The 18,903-nt window shown below is 39.5% G+C and overlaps 2 protein-coding genes across 5 annotated transcripts in view; one reads left to right on the top strand and one right to left on the bottom strand.

Annotated features, from left to right (window-relative positions):
- The window catches only part of abl1 (c-abl oncogene 1, non-receptor tyrosine kinase), a 42,894-nt gene extending 36,315 nt beyond the window's left edge, over window positions 1–6,579 (top strand). For all 4 annotated transcript variants that reach the window (XM_082168810.1, XM_082168811.1, XM_082168812.1 and 1 more), the window contains 3 exons: window positions 42–131; window positions 214–342; window positions 3,842–6,579. In XM_082168810.1, the coding sequence (XP_082024936.1) occupies window positions 42–131; window positions 214–342; window positions 3,842–5,391 (1,769 nt within the window). In that variant the 3' untranslated portion in view covers window positions 5,392–6,579. The remainder of the gene's footprint in view (window positions 1–41; window positions 132–213; window positions 343–3,841) is intronic.
- Window positions 6,580–10,156: 3,577 nt separating this feature from the next.
- rab14l (RAB14, member RAS oncogene family, like) lies at window positions 10,157–17,890 on the bottom strand. The gene is made up of 5 exons (XM_082168816.1): window positions 17,713–17,890; window positions 17,122–17,188; window positions 16,132–16,219; window positions 16,027–16,057; window positions 10,157–11,616 (listed from the first exon to the last, which is right to left on the bottom strand). Exons 1-5 carry the CDS (start codon window positions 17,886–17,888, stop codon window positions 11,439–11,441), a joined length of 540 nt encoding a protein of 179 aa, XP_082024942.1. The 5' UTR covers window positions 17,889–17,890; the 3' UTR covers window positions 10,157–11,438.
- Between the last annotated feature and the right edge of the window lie 1,013 nt (window positions 17,891–18,903).

Here is an 18,903-nt window from a genome sequence, read left to right as displayed (position 1 = left end):
TAAGTTGCCCTTTGGACTGACTCTAGTGTGTCTGTCTTTAGGTTGGAGATGGAACCCTGCAGAGCGGCCTTCTTTTGCTGAAACCCACCAGGCGTTTGAGACTATGTTTCAAGAGTCCAGTATCTCTGATGGTATGACTTTATCTCTGGAGGTATAGAGAGATTTGCATGTACCTTTCTTGTGGCTCATGTTTTAAATGTTCTTGGGTTGCAGAGGTGGAGAAAGAGTTGGGGAAGAAAGGTAAGAAGCTGCCACTGGGTCCAATACAACAGGCCCCAGAACTTCCCACTAAGACGAGGACACTACGAAGACATATGGACAGTAGGGATGGTGACAGTCCGGGTAAGCTGTGCTCTGTCTAGTTAAAGGGATAGTTCACCCAAAATGTTTTACTTAGCCCATGATTTACTCGCCCTCAAGTCATCCTAGGTATATATGACATTCTTCTTTCAGACTAATACAATCAGAGTTATATAAAAAAATTCCTGGCTCTTCCAAGCTTTATAATGGCAGTGAATGGCTGTTTCTGTTTTGAAGTCCATAAAAGTGCATCTATCCATGATAAAAGTGCATATATCCATGATAAAAGTGCATAAATCCATCATAAAAGTGCATCTATCCATGATAAAAGTGCATATATCCATCATAAAAGTGCATCTATCCATCATAAAAGTGCATCTATCCATGATAAAAGTGCATATATCCATCATAAAAGTGCATCTATCCATCATAAAAGTGCATATATCCATGATACAAGTGCATCTATCCATGATAAAAGTGCATCTATCCATGATAAAAGTGCATATATCCATCATAAAAGTGCATCTATCCATGATAAAAGTGCATCTATCCATGATAAAAGTGCATCTGTCCATGATAAAAGTGCATCTGTCCATCATAAAAGTGCATATATCCATGATACAAGTGCATCTATCCATGATAAAAGTGCATCTATCCATGATAAAAGTGCATATATCCATCATAAAAGTGCATCTATCCATGATAAAAGTGCATCTATCCATGATAAAAGTGCATCTGTCCATGATAAAAGTGCATCTATCCATCATAAAAGTGCATATATCCATGATACAAGTGCATCTATCCATGATAAAAGTGCATCTATCCATGATAAAAGTGCATATATCCATCATAAAAGTGCATCTATCCATCATAAAAGTGCATCTATCCATGATAAAAGTGCATCTATCCATGATAAAAGTGCATCTGTCCATCATAAAAGTGCATCTATCCATGATAAAAGTGCATATATCCATCATAAAAGTGCATCTATCATCATAAAAGTACATATATCCATCATAAAAGTGCATCTATCCATCATAAAAGTGCATCTATCCATCATAAAAGTGCATATATCCATCATAAAAGTGCATCTATCCATCATAAAAGTGCATCTATCCATGATAAAAGTGCATATATCCATCATAAAAGTGCATCTATCCATCATAAAAGTGCATATATCCATCATAAAAGTGCATCTATCCATCATAAAAGTGCATCTATCCATCATAAAAGTGCATCTATCCATGATAAAAGTGCATATATCCATCATAAAAGTGCATCTATCCATCATAAAAGTGCATATATCCATGATAAAAGTGCATCTATCCATGATAAAAGTGCATCTATCCATGATAAAAGTGCATCTATCCATCATAAAAGTGCATCTATCCATCATAAAAGTGCATATATCCATCATAAAAGTGCATATATCCAGCATAAAAGCACTTTTTATGCACTTCTAATGCACTTTTATGGACTTCTACTAAACTACTGAAAGAAGTGTTACCTGTAGTGGAAGATCCTCTCCTCAATATTATTAACTCGTCTTTATCTTTAGGTCATGTTCCAAGAACATTTAAACTGGCAGTTATAAAACCTCTCATTAAGAAACCACAATTAGATCATAATAATCTAGCAAATTATAGACCCATTTCAAATCTTCCATTTATGTCTAAAATATTAGAAAAAGTGGTGTCCGCTCAACTGGGCTCTTTCTTGCAACAAAATGAGATCTATGAAAAGTTTCAGTCTGGATTCAGACCGCATCATAGCACTGAAACTGCGCTCGTTAAAATCACAAATGATTTACTTTTAGCTTCTGACCAAGGCTGTATCTCAATACTAGTTTTACTTGATCTTAGTGCTGCGTTCGATACTATAGATCATACATTACTCTTAGATCGACTACAAAATTATACTGGTGTTCAAGGACAAGCACTAAGCTGGTTCAAATCATACCTATCTGACCGCTACCATTTTGTCTATTTAAATGGAGAAAAATCGATCATAACTCCAGTAAACTATGGAGTGCCGCAGGGATCTGTATTAGGCCCTCTGTTATTTTCAATATATATGATGCCACTTGGAAATATTATAAGGAAACATGGAATTAGTTTCCATTGTTATGCTGATGACACTCAAATATATATTTCATCAAGGCCGGATGAAAACGCAAAATTTTCCAAATTGACAGAGTGTGTTAAAGATATAAAAGATTGGATGACCCGTAATTTTCTTTTATTAAATCCAGACAAGACAGAGGTAATACTTATCGGTTCAAAAAACCGCCCACAAAACCTCGCACAATACAACTTTAACATCATAGGATGTCCTGTTACTTTATCCTCTACAGTAAAAGACCTGGGTGTTATACTCGATTGCAACCTGTCTTTTGAAAATCATATTTCATATGTTACAAAAACAGCATTTTTCCACCTTAGAAACATTGCTAAGCTACGTAATATGCTATCAGTTTCTGATGCAGAAAAGTTAGTTCATGCATTCATGACCTCGAGACTGGATTACTGTAATGCTTTACTAGCTGGTTGTCCTGCATCCTCAATAAACAAGCTACAGTTAGTCCAAAATGCCGCCGCTAGAGTTCTTACTAGATCAAGAAAATATGATCATATAACACCGATTTTATCATCACTGCATTGGTTACCTATAAAGTTCCGTATTAATTATAAGGTATTGCTACTGACTTATAAAGCCCTAAACGGCTTAGCTCCAGTCTATTTAACGGATCTTCTATCGCCCTATAATCCATCGCGCTCTTTAAGATCACTAAATTCAAGGCTTTTGGTCATACCTAGGATATCCAGAACCACCAAAGGAGGGAGAGCATTCTCACATTTGGCTCCAAAACTCTGGAATAGTCTTCCTGATACTGTTCGTTGCTCAGACTCGCTCTCCCAGTTTAAAACTAGATTAAAGTCGCATCTCTTCAGCCAGGCATTCATATAATCCTACAGTTCAAACTACAATCCGCCTCTAGCTCATAAATGCCAGAGGAGAACTGGCCCCCGACTGAGCCTGGGTTCTCCCAAGGTTTTTTTTTCTCCATTAGGTCACCTGATGGAGTTTTAGGACACCATTAGGTCACTTGATGAAGTTTTTCGGTTCCTTGCCACTGTTGCCTTTGGCTTGCTCAGTTGGGGATATTTTGGGGATATTTAATTTAATTTTATCAATCAATAAATTCCTCTTGAAACAAACTTTGTTGTATTATTTTAATTTAATACTGTGAAGCTGCTTTGATACAATCTGTATTGTGAAAAGCGCTATACAAATAAACTTGACTTGACTTGACTTGACTTGACTTCAAAACAGAAACAGCCATTCACTGCCATTATAAAGCTTGGAAGAGGATATTTTTAAACATAACTCTGATTGTATTAGTCTGAAAGAAGAACGTCATATACACCTAGGATGGCTTGAGGGCGAGTAAATCATGGGCTAATTAAAATTTTTGGGTGAACTATCCCTTTAATTCCCTGTGATTAGTGAGCGATACTAATAAGAGTTGAACCCTTTGCAGACGCAGCAGAGCCTGAGTTCCCGATGATCCCGAGGCCTCTCCTCGACAGCAACTTGAACGAAGATGATCGGCTCTTGACTAAAGATAAAGATAAGTTCCGGATGAATCCCTTCAGTTACATCAAGAAAAAGAAGAGAACGGCTCCGGCGCCCCCGAAACGTTCCAGCTCGTTCGGGAAAATGGATGGGCACCTGGATCGGAGAGGACTGGGTCCCGATTGCAGGGATGATTTCAACAACGGGGCTTCCGCCAATGATGCCGTGCAAGGCATTGATCCTTCCAAATTGATTGGGTCTGGAGTCACCAATGGAGCCCTAGTGTATCCCGGTCAGCTCTTCCCTTCTCATTCAAGGAAAAAGGGCACGGGAATAACATCAGGGAAACTTGCCACAACTCTGCCAGCAGAAGAAGACCCAATGTCAAACTCAAAGCGCTTCCTAAGGTCTTCATCCGCATCTAGCATGCCTCCAGGATCGGAGCGATCCGAATGGAAATCGGTCACTTTGCCTCGTGACATCCAATCTTCTCACTTCGAGTCGGGAACCATCGGAGGCAAGCCGGCTTTGCCACGCAAAAAAGCAGATTGCATGCCGAGAGGTGGAACCCTTACCCCGCCTCCACGCCTTCCCAAGAAAACAGAGGATGCGTCGGATGAAGTCTTCAAGGACTTGGAGTCTAGTCCCGGATCGAGTCCTTTGACTCTGACGCCGAAGCTCGGGAGACGCCCGCAAACCGAAACCTCTAAAACAAGTGCCTTGCAAGCAGAGCTCTTCAAACCCAATGTGTTTCCCACTCTGGATGAAATCAGACCTCGTAGGCTCAAGCAAACCTCGGAAATCCCTGGACAAAGAGAAAGGGAGAAGGGAAAGTTCGCGAAACCGAAACCTGCTCCTCCTCCTCCGCCTCCCGTCTCGAGCACCAAATCAGGGAAGACTTCGAGGAGTCCTACTTTCGATGTGTCTTCGGATACCAAAATCAAGGGTTCTGAGGTGAATCCTCCTAATCCCGGATCCACAGAACTAGGCAAGGGAAGTCTTTCCCAAGAAAGTGCCAAGAAATTGCAGAAAAACACCTCGAAAGTTCCTCCCACTAAAACCTCTCCTGTTTCTCCGACTGCTCAGCTTCCGGGAATGGGAACGACTTCCGGAGATCCCGGATCGAACTTCATTCCTCTCATAACGACTCGCCGTTCGTTGAGGAAAACGCGCCAGCCGTCGGAAAGACTCTCCAACTCTTGCATCACGCGTGAGATGGTCTTGGACAGCACAGATGTTCTGCGAGCCGCGATCGGACGGATCTCGGAGCAAACCGGGAGCCATAGTGCCGTGCTGGAGGCCGGGAAGAACCTCTCCAAGTTTTGCGTGAGCTTCGTCGAGTCCATCCAACAGATGCGCAACAAGTTCGCATTCCGAGAAGCCATCAATAAGTTGGAGAGCAGTCTCCGCGAGTTGCAGATCTGCCCTGCGGCCACCGGGGGAGCCAACACTCCTCAAGACTTTTCCAAGCTGCTGTCCTCCGTCAAGGAGATCACCGACATCGTTCAGAGGTAGCGGAGAAAAGCTCGGATGCAATCGATACCTAGATTCTTCTCTAAGTGGACGTACTCTTCAAGGGAACGCACCTCATGCCAAACAGAGAAACATTTACGAACGACACTAAAGCAGGGGAAAGGTCCCCGAAAGTTCGTTTGGCGATCTTAAGAAAGAAAGGTCCAAGTCCCATCGACTCGAGTCGTGTTTCTAAGCAATTCCACAACTTGACTTTTGACTTTTCTTGCATTTTCTCAAAGCGAGCATTATCTCAACATTGCAGGTGATTGTGACCGAAAAACGCCTCACAATTTCCCATATTTTTTTAGGGATCAAAATATATTTGATTACAAAAAAAAGATCATAGTATTGACAAAGACTGAACTCTTTTTCTCCGTGTGGTTTTGGTCGAGGAAGTGCGATGTGAATGGTCCCTGTGAAATGAGGAAACCGACTGATCAAGTATTGTATGATTGCAACACTGTGCCATGAGTGACGTTTAACCGACAGGGTTGTAAAGTCGGCGCGGTTTTCCCAGCTTTCCCTGATCCTGGCAAGGGTTTTGAACAAGTGCACAATCACTACATACAGTACATGACTTTCCCAAATACACAGTGGCCTTAAAGAGCGCATGAAACACTACTGTCTCAAGGAGAAAGACTTGGAAGTGAGAATCAGAGCTTAAGAAGCAGTGTATGTATAGATGTGTTTATTGTGATGTCCTTCATTTACCACTTGATGTCATTTGAGAGGTTTTCCACACACCACTGACGGAAGCAGCTTTATCCAATGACCACACGCCTGTCTTAAAATGATCGTTCTCACTGAGGATGTCTGACTGTCTTACTAAAAGCTTGTGTAATTGAAATAATGCAGTTGTTTTCAGTATTAGTTTGTCTTTTCCAACTCTTTGACTGTGACGCCTGAGGAGAAAGCCAACCACAAGCTGCCTTTAATTCAACATGGTACTTCCAGTGTTGACTTTTCATGTTTTTTGTTTTGTTTTTGTCTCTTCAGAATCATGCCACTACTTTTTACATGTGTATTCAAGCCTCACCCTTTTGTAGACTCATCTTTTGTAAATACACGTCACTTGCTTTCTCTTTTCAGTTGATTCTTCCTGTAACCTTGGTGCAATTTTGTGTTGCATAAAATGCAAAGAAATTTTGCTACTTGAACAACATAAAGAGTTCATGTTGCTGTGCTGTCCATTCTCTGTTCTAGTGCGGTCATTATGCAGGTGTAGTTCTGGTCTTCATTTTAAACATGGTTATCAGGGAATCTGCAGGGTTGTAAGTCAATGTTTATGGTAACCATAAAATAGTTATATGTAGGGATTAATGCCCTTCGAGGTGTCTATTGTCAGGTATTAATGGACGACGGCGAGGCGTGAACCGTCCGACGGAGGTCCTCCACCGAAGTCCATTAATACCTGACAATGGACACCTCGAAGGGCATTAACCCGCTTATACCATGGTCACTTGCCAAATAACACATTTTTAAAACATTAGTTTATATTTTAATTAGTTTTACAATTTATAGTCCGCTCAGCTCCTTGAACACTTCAGTTAACTGCCTGTTGCTATTAGGGTGACCAGACGTCCCGAAAAATTCGGGACAGTCCCGAAATCTAAACTGTTGTCCCGAATCCCGAATCTGGCCCTAATTGTCCCGAAAATTATACTAAAGCAAAATCTTGAGTAGTTATTGTCTGATAAACATTAAAAACTGTCTGCGGAGGTTGAGGCCGGCGACACACTGGCTGCGTGGCGTGTCCGTTTTTATTTCGGCTCCCCTGTTAACAGGTTAGAGCTTGCACACTGCCTGCGCCTCGAGCCGCGCGGAAAACGCGTGCATGCTATAAATAGAACCGACGCCTATTTTTCACGCGACACGCAAGCGTGTTGGAAGCGTTTCCAGGCAAAATAGAATAGGAAAAGATGTTTGTATGTCATTTTGACATGAAAACATATTAATAAATGACATTTTGATGTTTGAAAGTTTAAGTTTTTACATAAATGCAGATATAAATGTAATAAAAAAAAATATATGATCGATTTTCAAATATTGTCTGTCAATACAGAACGAAATATTCTGTAGCCTATTTTGCCTATTATTAGAGCGCAAGTTGCTGCAGCCGCGAGGACAAAATACTTCACTACACAATTATCTCGTTATTTTCGTTTAAGCTTATTAGCGTTAGGCTATACTGAAAGGTCTGATTTACGCACTGTTACTTACAACAGTCATTGTTTTGTGGCAGACTAAAGAATAATGACAGACTGTTGATCTTTGAATAAAAATATGTTTGGTTCAGGTTTGAAATTCATTATCTTTTATTATAGGCTACGCAGTCTAATATCATAGAAGCCCCACATCCCGTCACCCCAGACCCCAGACCCATAGACCAGCCAATCTCATCTGGTCACCCTAGTTGCTATGGTTACTCACAGCTGATGTAGCCAGCGCATTTATTTATTAATTTCGAACGGTAAACAGTCAGTTTCACCAGAACTCCTTTACTAGGTGTCCTCTATCACTTTTTAATGGACACCCTGCAGCCAATCAGAATCAAGTATTCACCCAGACCATGGTATAAAAAATTACAAACTTCCCATTTTAGCCTTTAAAGGGATAGTTCACTTTGAAATAAATTTTTGGTATGTTTTAGCTTACCTCAAGGGCATGCAAGATGTAGGTGTCTTTTTTTCCGCAGTAGTTTCAATTTTGATATTTTTAGGTCAAACCGTTCTTGTCTGTCAGTCATATAATGCAGGTCTATGGTCACTGTCTCAAAACACAAGCACAGAGTCCAAATTAAAACAATTCCCCGTCGTCCAAATTAAACAATTCCCCGTCGTCCAAATTAAACAATTCCCCATCGTAAGTACACATTGATGGCCTAAGACACGAAACGAGCGGTTTGTGTGAGAAAACGAACAGTATTTATATCGTTTTTACCTTTTATACACAGCCATGTCGAAGTGATCTGATCTGACGTGTACGCAGACTGGTGCATAGATATATACACACTAGATGTCGCCTTAAAGACATTCGTTCCAATGAACTGCCGTAGACAAGGCGACATCTAGTGTATATATATCTATGCACCAGTCTGCGTACACGTCAGATCAGATCACTCGGACATGGCTGTGTATAAAAGGTAAAAACGATATAAATACTGTTCGTTTTCTCACACAAACCGCTCGTTTCGTGTCTTAGGCCATCAATGTGTACTTACGATGGGGAATTGTTTCATTTGGACGACGGGGAATTGTTTTAATTTGGACTCTGTGCTTGTGTTTTGAGATAATGACCATAGACCTGCATTATATGACTGACAGACAAGAACGGTTTGACCTAAAAATATCAAAATTGAAACTACTGCGGAAAAAAAGACACCTACATCTTGGATGCCCTTGAGGTAAGCTAAAACATACCAAAAATTTATTTCAAAGTGAACTATCCCTTTAAGCCGTTTTTTTTTGTCAAGTAAGTTTTATTGACATCACTAACCCTAAAATTTACATAAACCCCACCCCCGGGAACACGCAGTCCATGTTGAGAAGAGGAAGAGTTCCTGTAGTCGAGCACATTTGTGAGTCAGCTCAAACTGTAGCATCCGTCTTTTCACAAGCAATAGACAGTCACTCTGTGTGCGTCTCACAACAGTTCCTATACCAGCGATTTATAGATTAGCATGATATCCTAATTGAAGATAGTTAACTCCACATCAGCAACATAAATTCATCAACTAACCGTTCAGAGACGTCCTGTTGCTTCTATGTGTTGTCACTTCTTCTTGAGTCTCTCCATCTTTGTCTGACTCCGGTTTAAATAAAAGGCAGAACAGTTTCTGTAATTTTAGTGTGTGTGTGTGAGGTAATCGGAGCTGCTAACACACTCCTGTGCCGGGAGCAGCAGGTCATTTGCATTTAAAGGGCCAGACACAAAACAGTACGTTTTTGCTCAGCCTCAAAAAGTGACAACTTTAACATGCTATATAAAAATATCTGTGGGATATTTTGAGCTGAAACTTCACACAAACACTCTGGGGACATCAGAGACTTATTTTACATCTTGTGAAAAGGGCATTATACCACACCTTTAAAGCCATTTTTTTAAAGGTACACTAACTTTTTTGTGTTCTTCAAAATGAACAAAAATAAGTCAATACAAACAAAATGCGTTTTTGTCTTGACCTGATTCACTGTGGTAAGCCTTTTATAAGAGTTTATATGTTGGACCTGTCGGGATGTCTCGTCTTATTCGCAAACAGAGAAGTTGTTAAGAGTTAGTAGCGCGGGATTTTATTCTCAAGGAAGTGGCGTGTTTATTAATGGGCAAAACTACAGTAACTCTTCAGCTTGAGATCTTTCATCTAAACTGATTATATCTCTGAGTGAATGATTTATGAACAGCAGGATAATTATATTCATCCACACAGAACCGAAGCACAACCACAACAATGTTCTTCTGCAAAATGCATATTAAAATGAAAGATATATAGAGATAAAATTAATATATTATACATTTAAATTCTGATTATACATAATATTCTAGGCTCTGAAAGTGCGGCTTGTAGAACAAGCAACAGCACCTCGCTTTTATTCCATTAAGCCTTTTGAAGATTAATAATCACATTTAGCCATATCTCAATTACTGATTGCCGTCCCCACATTTAAAACATCTTGAAATCATAATTAAGACTTTTCTTGTACCACTGAAAATATTTGAAATAATTAAATTAGCTAAAACCTGGTTTGTTCAGAATGAAACTGAGCCGTTGTCTGTCTAGAGCATATTTAATGTTGTCATTAAAATCAAAATGTCAACATTTTAAAATCATATACATACACAAAAACAGATTTTCAAACGTAAGCACAGCTCATTCAGAGTTTATACATATGTACTGTTTTTACTAGGTCATTCAGACAGAGACGGCTCATCGGTTTCTTCAGCCGGGCCGAAGTCAAACGAGCCGTTTCCAGAGTTTGTGACCGTCTTCTTTCTGCGTGAGGAGTCACATCACCAACACACATGGCCTTATATACAGCAGCTGAATCAGATCTCATATGGTACGTACACTGAATTAAGACACAGATGCTGCTTCACAAGAAGTCTCGTGTTGTGTTGTTAATATACAAGCCAATGGCGCAGACGTTTACTGTACAGGCTAAACAACTGGAGCTTTTCCATCACATTTCATAGATCTATACAAAAACAGGTGCAGTGCTGTAAAACCAAACTCAACTCCAAACTGTGTTGAGCTAGTAAAGATTAAACCGTGATAGTAATAATATTAACATGAATAACAATAAGGCAACATAAAATAACAGTGGTAAGGACAGACGAACGAACGAATGATCAAGGAGCAGAAGAGAAGAAAGAATCATCTTTCCATAAAGTGTCTTCGATTCATAAAGCTGTCCAACCCTTGACACTCGCGCGTGTTTCGTTCCGTTTTAAATCTGGGATCTCGTGGAATCGACTGACGTTTACAGATCCGTATGCGTTATTCAGAGTGCTTTATCTACAGGGGCATCAGACGGGCGTCCCATCGGTGACCGACCCGAAACTCATCACAATCATGCTTACTTTCAGCTACAGGTCTCGTTTCTCAGGGCGTTGATGAATGTGACGAGCTAGAAAACGGATATCAATAATAAAAAAAAGAGCCTGATTGGTGTTCAGCAGATTCTTCTCTCCTGAACCGATGCGTCACGTGATTAGTCGGAGGATGAAGGGGAAATAAGAAAACACTGAGCAAGAAAGAGGGACAGATGAAGAGAAAGATAGGAGCTAATGAGTGCATGTAGCCGTGACACCTCCCCCCCTCTGGGCCGAGACCGGGCCGTGTGTTGAAGATGATGATGATGATGATGATGATGATGGTGGTCATTAACAGCCACACCCCTCCTGCTGCGGCTGGGGTCCGTGAGTATGATGATGAAGATGATGACGATGATGGTCATTAACAGCCACACCCCTCCCACTGCAGCTGGGGTTCATGTGTGTGTGTGTGTGTGTAATGATGATGATGATGATGATGATGATGAAGATGGTCATTAACAGCCACACCCCTCCCGCTGCGGCTGGGGTTCGCTGGTGATCCGGCCTCCCTGCGGCGCTGATGGTTTGTGCTGAACACCTGATTCTGCTGCGTTCAGATCCAGACTGCCGTCCTGAATGTTCTGGTAGATCTTCTTTGCCGCCTCCAGGAAAGCATCCTCCACGTTCTCACCTCTGCAACAACAAACACACGACTGTCATCTAATAAGCTTATAAGAGTTCAACACTCTGATTATAAGTATGCCATGTTTATAGTATATAGTGAGTACTGAGAATATAGTGAATACTGATAATATTGTGAGTTCTGAGAGTATAGTGAGTACTCAGTATATAGTGAGTAGAGTATATAGTAAATACTGAGTATATAGTGAGTAGTGAGTACTGAGTTTATAGTGAGTACTGAGTTTATAGTGAGTACTGAGTATGTATAGTAAATACTGAGTATATAGTGAGTAGTGAGTACTGAGTTTATAGTGAGTACTGAGTATGTATAGTAAATACTGAGTATATAGTGAGTACTGAGTATATATAGTAAGTACTGAGTATATAGTGAGTACTGAGTATATAGTGAGTACCTAGAATATAGTTAGTTCTGAGAATACAGTGAGTACTCAGTATATAGTGAGTACTCAGTATAAAGTGAGTACTGAGTATATAGTGGGTATATAGTGAATGGTGAACACTGAGTATATATAGTAAATACTGAGTATATAGTGAGTACTGAATTTATAGTGAGTACATAGTATGTAGTGAGTGCTGAGTATATAGTGAGTACTGAACTTATAGTGGGTATCTAGTGAGTGGTGAGTACTGAGTATATATATTAAATACTGAGTATATAGTGAGTACATAGTGAGTACTGAGTATATAGTATGTAGTGAGTGGGGAGTACTGAGTATATATTATATACTGAGTTGCAGCTCATACAGAACGCTGCCGCTAGGATTCTGTGCAGAACCAGAAAATATGAACATATCACACCAGTCCTCAGGTCTTTACACTGGCTCCCAGTTAGATTTAGGATTGATTTTAAAGTATTACTACTGGTATATAAATCATTCAATGGCCTAGGACCTCAATACATTGCAGATATGCTCACTGAATATAAACCCAACAGATCACTCAGATCATTAGGATCATATCAGCTAGAAATACCAAGGGTTCACTCTAAACATGGCGAGTCTGCTTTTATCTATTATGCCAGCCACAGCTGGAACCAGCTTCCAGAAGAGATCAGATGTGCTCCTACAGTGGTCACATTCAAATCCAGACTCAAAACACTTCTGTTTAGCTGTGCATTTACTGAATGAGCACTGTGCCGCTGTTCGTCCGACTGTTTGTACTGTACTGTACTGTATTTTATTTTATTTTTCTAAACTGTTTTAATTATTCTCATTTCTTTTAATTATTTTAATTTCTCCTATGTCAGCAGGGCATTTAGCCCATAACTGTAAATGCCCACTCAGAAGGTGTAAAAGAAAGTGATAATGTGAAAGTGACGTGTATTAATGTGGGTTTGAAAGTAGAACAGTATTTAAATGACGATATTAAAGTTTTCGTCTGAGAAAGAATGTGAACCCAGTGCTAAAGAAAGTGAAAAGAACGTGTGAGTAAATGAGGGAGAAAAGAAAGTTAAAGGAAAGTTGATAGATGGAAGTCGTAAGAAGATTGAAGGTTAAAAGATGGTTGAAAGATTTAAGGGAATCCTTTGAAGGAAAGATCTATAATAACATTCTTTTTTTATTTTTAAAAGTACTGTATTTTATTTTATTTTTCTAAACTGTTTTAATTATTCTTATTTCTTTTTATTATTTTAATTTCTTCTATGTAAAGCACTTTGAATTGCCATTGTGTATGAAATGTGCTATATAAATAAACTTGCCTTGCCTTGCCTATATAGTAAATACTGAGTATATAGTGAGTACATAGTGAGTACTGAGTATATAGTGAGTATATAGAGTACTGAGTATATAGTGAGGACTGAGTATATATAGTAAATACTGAGTGTATAGTGAGGCCTGAATTTATAGTGGGTATATAGTGAGTGGGGAGTACTGAGTATATATAGTAGATACTGAATATATAGTGAGTACTGAGTATATAGTGAGTATATAGAGTACTGAGTATATAGTGAGGACTGAGTATACAGTATATAGTAAATACTGAGTATATAGTGAGTATTGAGTTTATAGTGAGTACTGAGTATAGAGTGAGTATATAGTGAGAACTGAGTATATAGTGAGTACAGATTATATAGTGAGTAGAGTATTTAGTGAGTACTGAGTATATATTGAGTATATATTGAGTATATAGTGAGTACTGAATATATAGTACTGAGTACAGAGTATATAGTGAGAACTGAGTATATAGTGAGTACCGAGTACATAGTGAGAACTGAGTATATAGTGAGTACCGAGTACATAGTGAGTACTGAGTATGTAGTGAGTACCAAGTATATAGTGAGAACTGAGTATATAGTCAGAACTGAGTATAGTGAGTGCTGAGTATATAGTACTGAGCTGCGGTTTCTACCCCCTTATAATAAAGCCTTTAAAAATATAGAAAACACGGTAATTCCCATTCTATTTAGCTGTTTGTCAGAGAGAATACCTATATCCCCCAACATGCTTTAATTTCGACTGACAGCTTTTGTTTTTTTAAATAGATCACTTATCAGTAATAAAATATAACTTCTTCCAAAACAACAGGGAAAGACTATTACAGAGATGAAAAGTTATTTTCAGTACACTAATCAGGAGTCAACGAGGGAGAGGCTCAGAACAGATCGCGCGTCTCTCTCTATGCTGAAGTAAATCAATGGGACTGGGAATTCCCGTATCATGAACGTGGCACTAGCGGGAGTTATTAACATTGTGCGCAATAGTTGGCGCCATCTACTGCTGCGGTTAAAGTTTTCAATACAGAGTCACGAGACCGATTACTCTCTTCCTAGCCAATCACGTTGATGGATCAAATTAAAATTAAAACAAGCATGAAACGACCACAAACAAAAGGAAAACAGTGGATTAAAGTACAGTTACATCACTTAAAATGCAGTCAAGTAAAAGTAAATACAATTTACTGATAAAACCTACCTAATTACAGTAAGGTGAGTATTTGTAATTTGTTACTTCACACTCCTGGTCAGTCACATGACACTGACAACATCATAGCGAATGTAGTGTGTCTGGATTATATTCAGGAAACCCAATACTCTTGTTTGTGTGATAATGCTAAACTATATCATGTAGAAATATGAGGCATAAACTCAAAAACAGGGGCCTTTTTGCCCCCATGTATAGAATTTCGGACTCATAATTAACGCATTTTAATCAACTAAAATCACACACAGTGAAAGCGTGCACTATCGATATAGATATAATACAGATGAGCAAATGATAAAGCTCAGGTTGTTGAATATTCAATCCCTTGCTTCAAAAGCACTTATTGTTAATGTTATGATTACAGATTAAAACCTAGACGTGTTGTGTCTGACAGAAACCCGGCTAAAACCAGATGATTGCATTACTTTAAATGAGTCACCCCACAAGATTACTGTAATAAAAACGAGCCATATCTGAAAGGCAAAGGGGGAGGTGTTGCTGTTTTTTATAGTAATATCTTCAGAATATACTCAGAGTATTGAGTATATAGGAGTATATAGTGAGTACTGAGTATATTAGTGAGTATATAGTGAGTACTGAGTATATAGTGAGTACTGAGTATATTAGTGAATATATAGTGAGTACTGAGTATATAGTGAGTACTGAGTATATTAGTGAATATATAGTGAGCACTGAGTATATAGTGAGTACTGAGTATATAGTGAGTACTGAGTATATTAGTGAGTACTGAGTATATTAGTGAATACATAGTGAGCACTGAGTATATAGTGAGTACTGAGTATATTAGTGAGTGTATAGTGAGTACTAACTATTTAGTAAGTACTGAATGTATTAGTGAGTGTATAGTGAGTACTGAGTATATTAGTGAGTGTATAGTGAGTACTGAGTATATTAGTGAGTGTATAGTGAGTACTGAGTATATAGTGAGTACTGAGTATAAAGTGAGCACTGAGTATATTAGTGAGTATATAGTGAGTACTGAGTATAGTGAGAACTGAGTATATTAGTGAGTATATAGTGAGCACTGAGTATATTAGTGAGTATATAGTGAGTACTGAGTATATAAATGAGTATATAAGTGAGTACTGAGTATATTAGTGAGTGTATAGTGAGTACTGAGTATATAGTGAGTACTGAGTATTATAGTGAGTACTGAGTATATTAGTGAGTGTATAGTGAGTACTGAGTATATTAGTGAGTGTATAGTGAGTACTGAGTATATTAGTGAGTATATAGTGAGTACTGAGTATATTAGTGAGTGTATAGTGAGTACTGAGTATATTAGTGAGTATATAGTGAGTACTGAGTACATAAGTGAGTATATAGTGAGAGATGTATTCTGCTGATGTCTGGACTCTATTGTCTGGGGTTCAGGGAAATATACACAGATGGTTCAATATGTCAGTAATGCTATGAGAATACTGCATTTTACAGCACACGTCATGCTGGAATAACTCACGTTTTGGCGCTGGCCTCCAGGAACAGCAGACCTGAGGATGAAACACACTGATGAGGATCACGACTCAACACAGCTCCACATCACATGAGGACAGGCTTTACTCACCGTTCTCTTCAGCGAACTGCTTGGCCTCCTCGTACGTCACGTCTCGCTGGGCTTCCAGATCTGCTTTGTTTCCTATGAGTATAATAACCTGCACAAGCACAAGGGAAACATCTCTCTCAAAGCCAAACCACCTCAACGTCTTACGAGCATAAACTTTAACCGCATGTTCTGGGTGGTTGTTAGGGTGTTTCTAGGCAGTTGGCAGAGTTCTGGGTGGTTGCTAGGGTGTTTCTAGGCAGCTGCTAGGGCATTGTTATGTCATTGCTAGGCAGTTGAAAGTGGTTGCTAGGGCAATGCTAGGTGTCATAAATGGTTGCTAAGGCGTTGCTAGGTAGTTTCTATGTTATCAGTCCTGTACATTGCCCTTTATATGTCAATAGAGGCCAACCCTGTGTTATCTACATTCATTCTGGTGCTGAGATATGGCTTATTCATGCAGATAAAGTTCAGATATGGGTGACTAAGCTGTTGTGGGTGGTTGTTACAGCATTGATAGGGTGATTTCAGTGGTTGCTAGGGCGTTGCTAGTCATCATAGATGGATGCTAAGGAGTTGCTAGTTCTTATGTTATCAATACTATTTATTGTCCTGTCAAATAGACGCCAACCCTATGGTAATACAATGTGCTGGTGCTGAGACATGGCTTGTTCATGCAGATGTGGTTGCTAGGGTGTTGTGGGTAGTTGCTAGGAAGTTGGCAGAGGGTTCTGGGTGGTTGCTACAGTGTTTCTAGGCAGCTGCTATGGCATTGTTATGTGATCGCTAGGCAGCTGCTCAGATGTTATGGGTGGTTGCAAGGGCATTGCTAGGGTGTTGTGAGTGGTTGCTAGGGCATTGTTGGGTGGTTGCTAGGGCATTGCTAGTGTAATTTCAGTGGTTACTAGGCAGTTCCTATGTTATAAGTACATGTCAATAGAGGCCAACCCGATGTTGTGGTGCGGCGACATGATTTATTGGTGCACATGCTGCCGGATGGAGGCTTGAACTCACAGTGTTGGGGTTGGTGAGGTTCCTGGCGTCGGTCAGCCAGCTGCTGAGGTGATTGTATGTGCTTCTCCTGTACAGACACATGTGATTAAACACTCGTCGTCAGACCCTAAATGAGCTGCACCAGTTGAGTGACAGCTGTGCAGACGCTAGAGGTCTGGTTTCGGGTCGGGTACGCGGCGTTGTTGTGACTGAAATAGTGCGCGCAGGAGCACATGCGGATAACAGTTTTGTAAAATGATCTATGAATCATTTTTATTTTATTTTATTTTAATGTTTGAGTTCCAGAGGAATTTGTGACGGTTTCACCTGTTCAACCACAGCAAAGTTTCGTAATTCGTAAGTCGGTTCTCTTTGTTCTCTTGTGTGCTGAGGGGCCGCTTGGTGAAACTGTGCTTGTAAATGTATTTTTTAAATTATCGTTGCAAGCAATCATAAAACACAGTATATTGCAACAAAAAAAAGGTATTTACTGTGAGAAACGGACCTCAGGTTCAAGCCTAAGATATGACTGTAATGGTCGGATCGGGTCGGGTAAATGATTTGGGGTCCGGGCTCCAGTTTAAAGCCCGTGCACACCTGTAGCACACACACCTGGTGATGTCGTAGACCATTAGCGCTCCCGCGGCTCCTCTGTAGTAGCTGCGCGTGACGGCTCTGAAGCGCTCCTGCCCCGCCGTGTCCCAGATCTGAAGCTTGATCTTCTGTCCGCTCACCTCGATGATTCTGGTGCCGAACTCCACGCCGATGGTGTGCGGGCAGTCGGCCATGACTGAGGACAGCAGAACACACACACACACACACACACACACACACACACACACACACACACACACACACACACACACACACACACACACACACACACACACACACACACACACAGCTTTAGCACTCATTCAAGACAACGTGATTCTTGTTATGCAACAGAACATCTGCATTCATAAATAAATAGGAGTGTAACGATACCCTCGTGTCACGATTCAATACATATCACGATGTATGAACTTATTGCGATACTTCAAGACATATGATAAAAGGTTTACAAAAAAATGAAAATGCTAAATTTGGTGTTACATTGTGTGTGTAAATGAACAGGCTTGGACTTTGAAACCCAAAGCACAGGACAATAGAGACACCAGAATAACAATACTCGTGATTCTGAAGCTGAAAATACTGAATTATTTTAGACGAATATGCTTTACTCAGTCACTGACTAGATATATTTAAAATAATGTAGGACACTTTTTACACAAATATTCCCCCATTTCATTAATATACATTATATATAGTAGTTTAATGTAGTTATGACACTAAAACTCTGAAAACTAATTTTTTCTCACACAATTATATTTATTTTGGGGTGAATTATCACATCATACATATTGTTTTAGTATTGCGATATATTGTGACAATGTATTGTTACACCCCTATAAATAAATCTAAAGCGAAACTTAAATGCATAAATAAGATGCAGACTTTAGTTCATCTTCAGAAAACCATCAAGAGTCTCTGTTTACCCCATTGAAGTGCTTTATATGATGAACAGATTTGATGTAAGCTTTTCTTCACATATAAACATTGATCAGTTAATGTATATAAAGTGATCGTGTGTCTTCAGAAGACTTGAATCAAACTGCTCCATTCATATTTCAGGATCTCTTTATGAATGTTTTGAAGCGTCAGAATCTTGGATGAATAGACTGTTAATGGACAGAAATCTCTCAGATTTCATTAAAAACTCCTTCATTTGTGTCTGAAGATGATTGACATTCTTACAGGTTT

The sequence above is a fragment of the Leuciscus leuciscus genome (assembly GCF_965113295.1).
Source record: "Leuciscus leuciscus genome assembly, chromosome: 5".
Lineage (NCBI taxonomy): Eukaryota > Metazoa > Chordata > Actinopteri > Cypriniformes > Leuciscidae > Leuciscus > Leuciscus leuciscus.
Note: the sequence above shows the minus strand (reverse complement) of the source record. Positions and strands in the feature narration are given on the sequence as shown.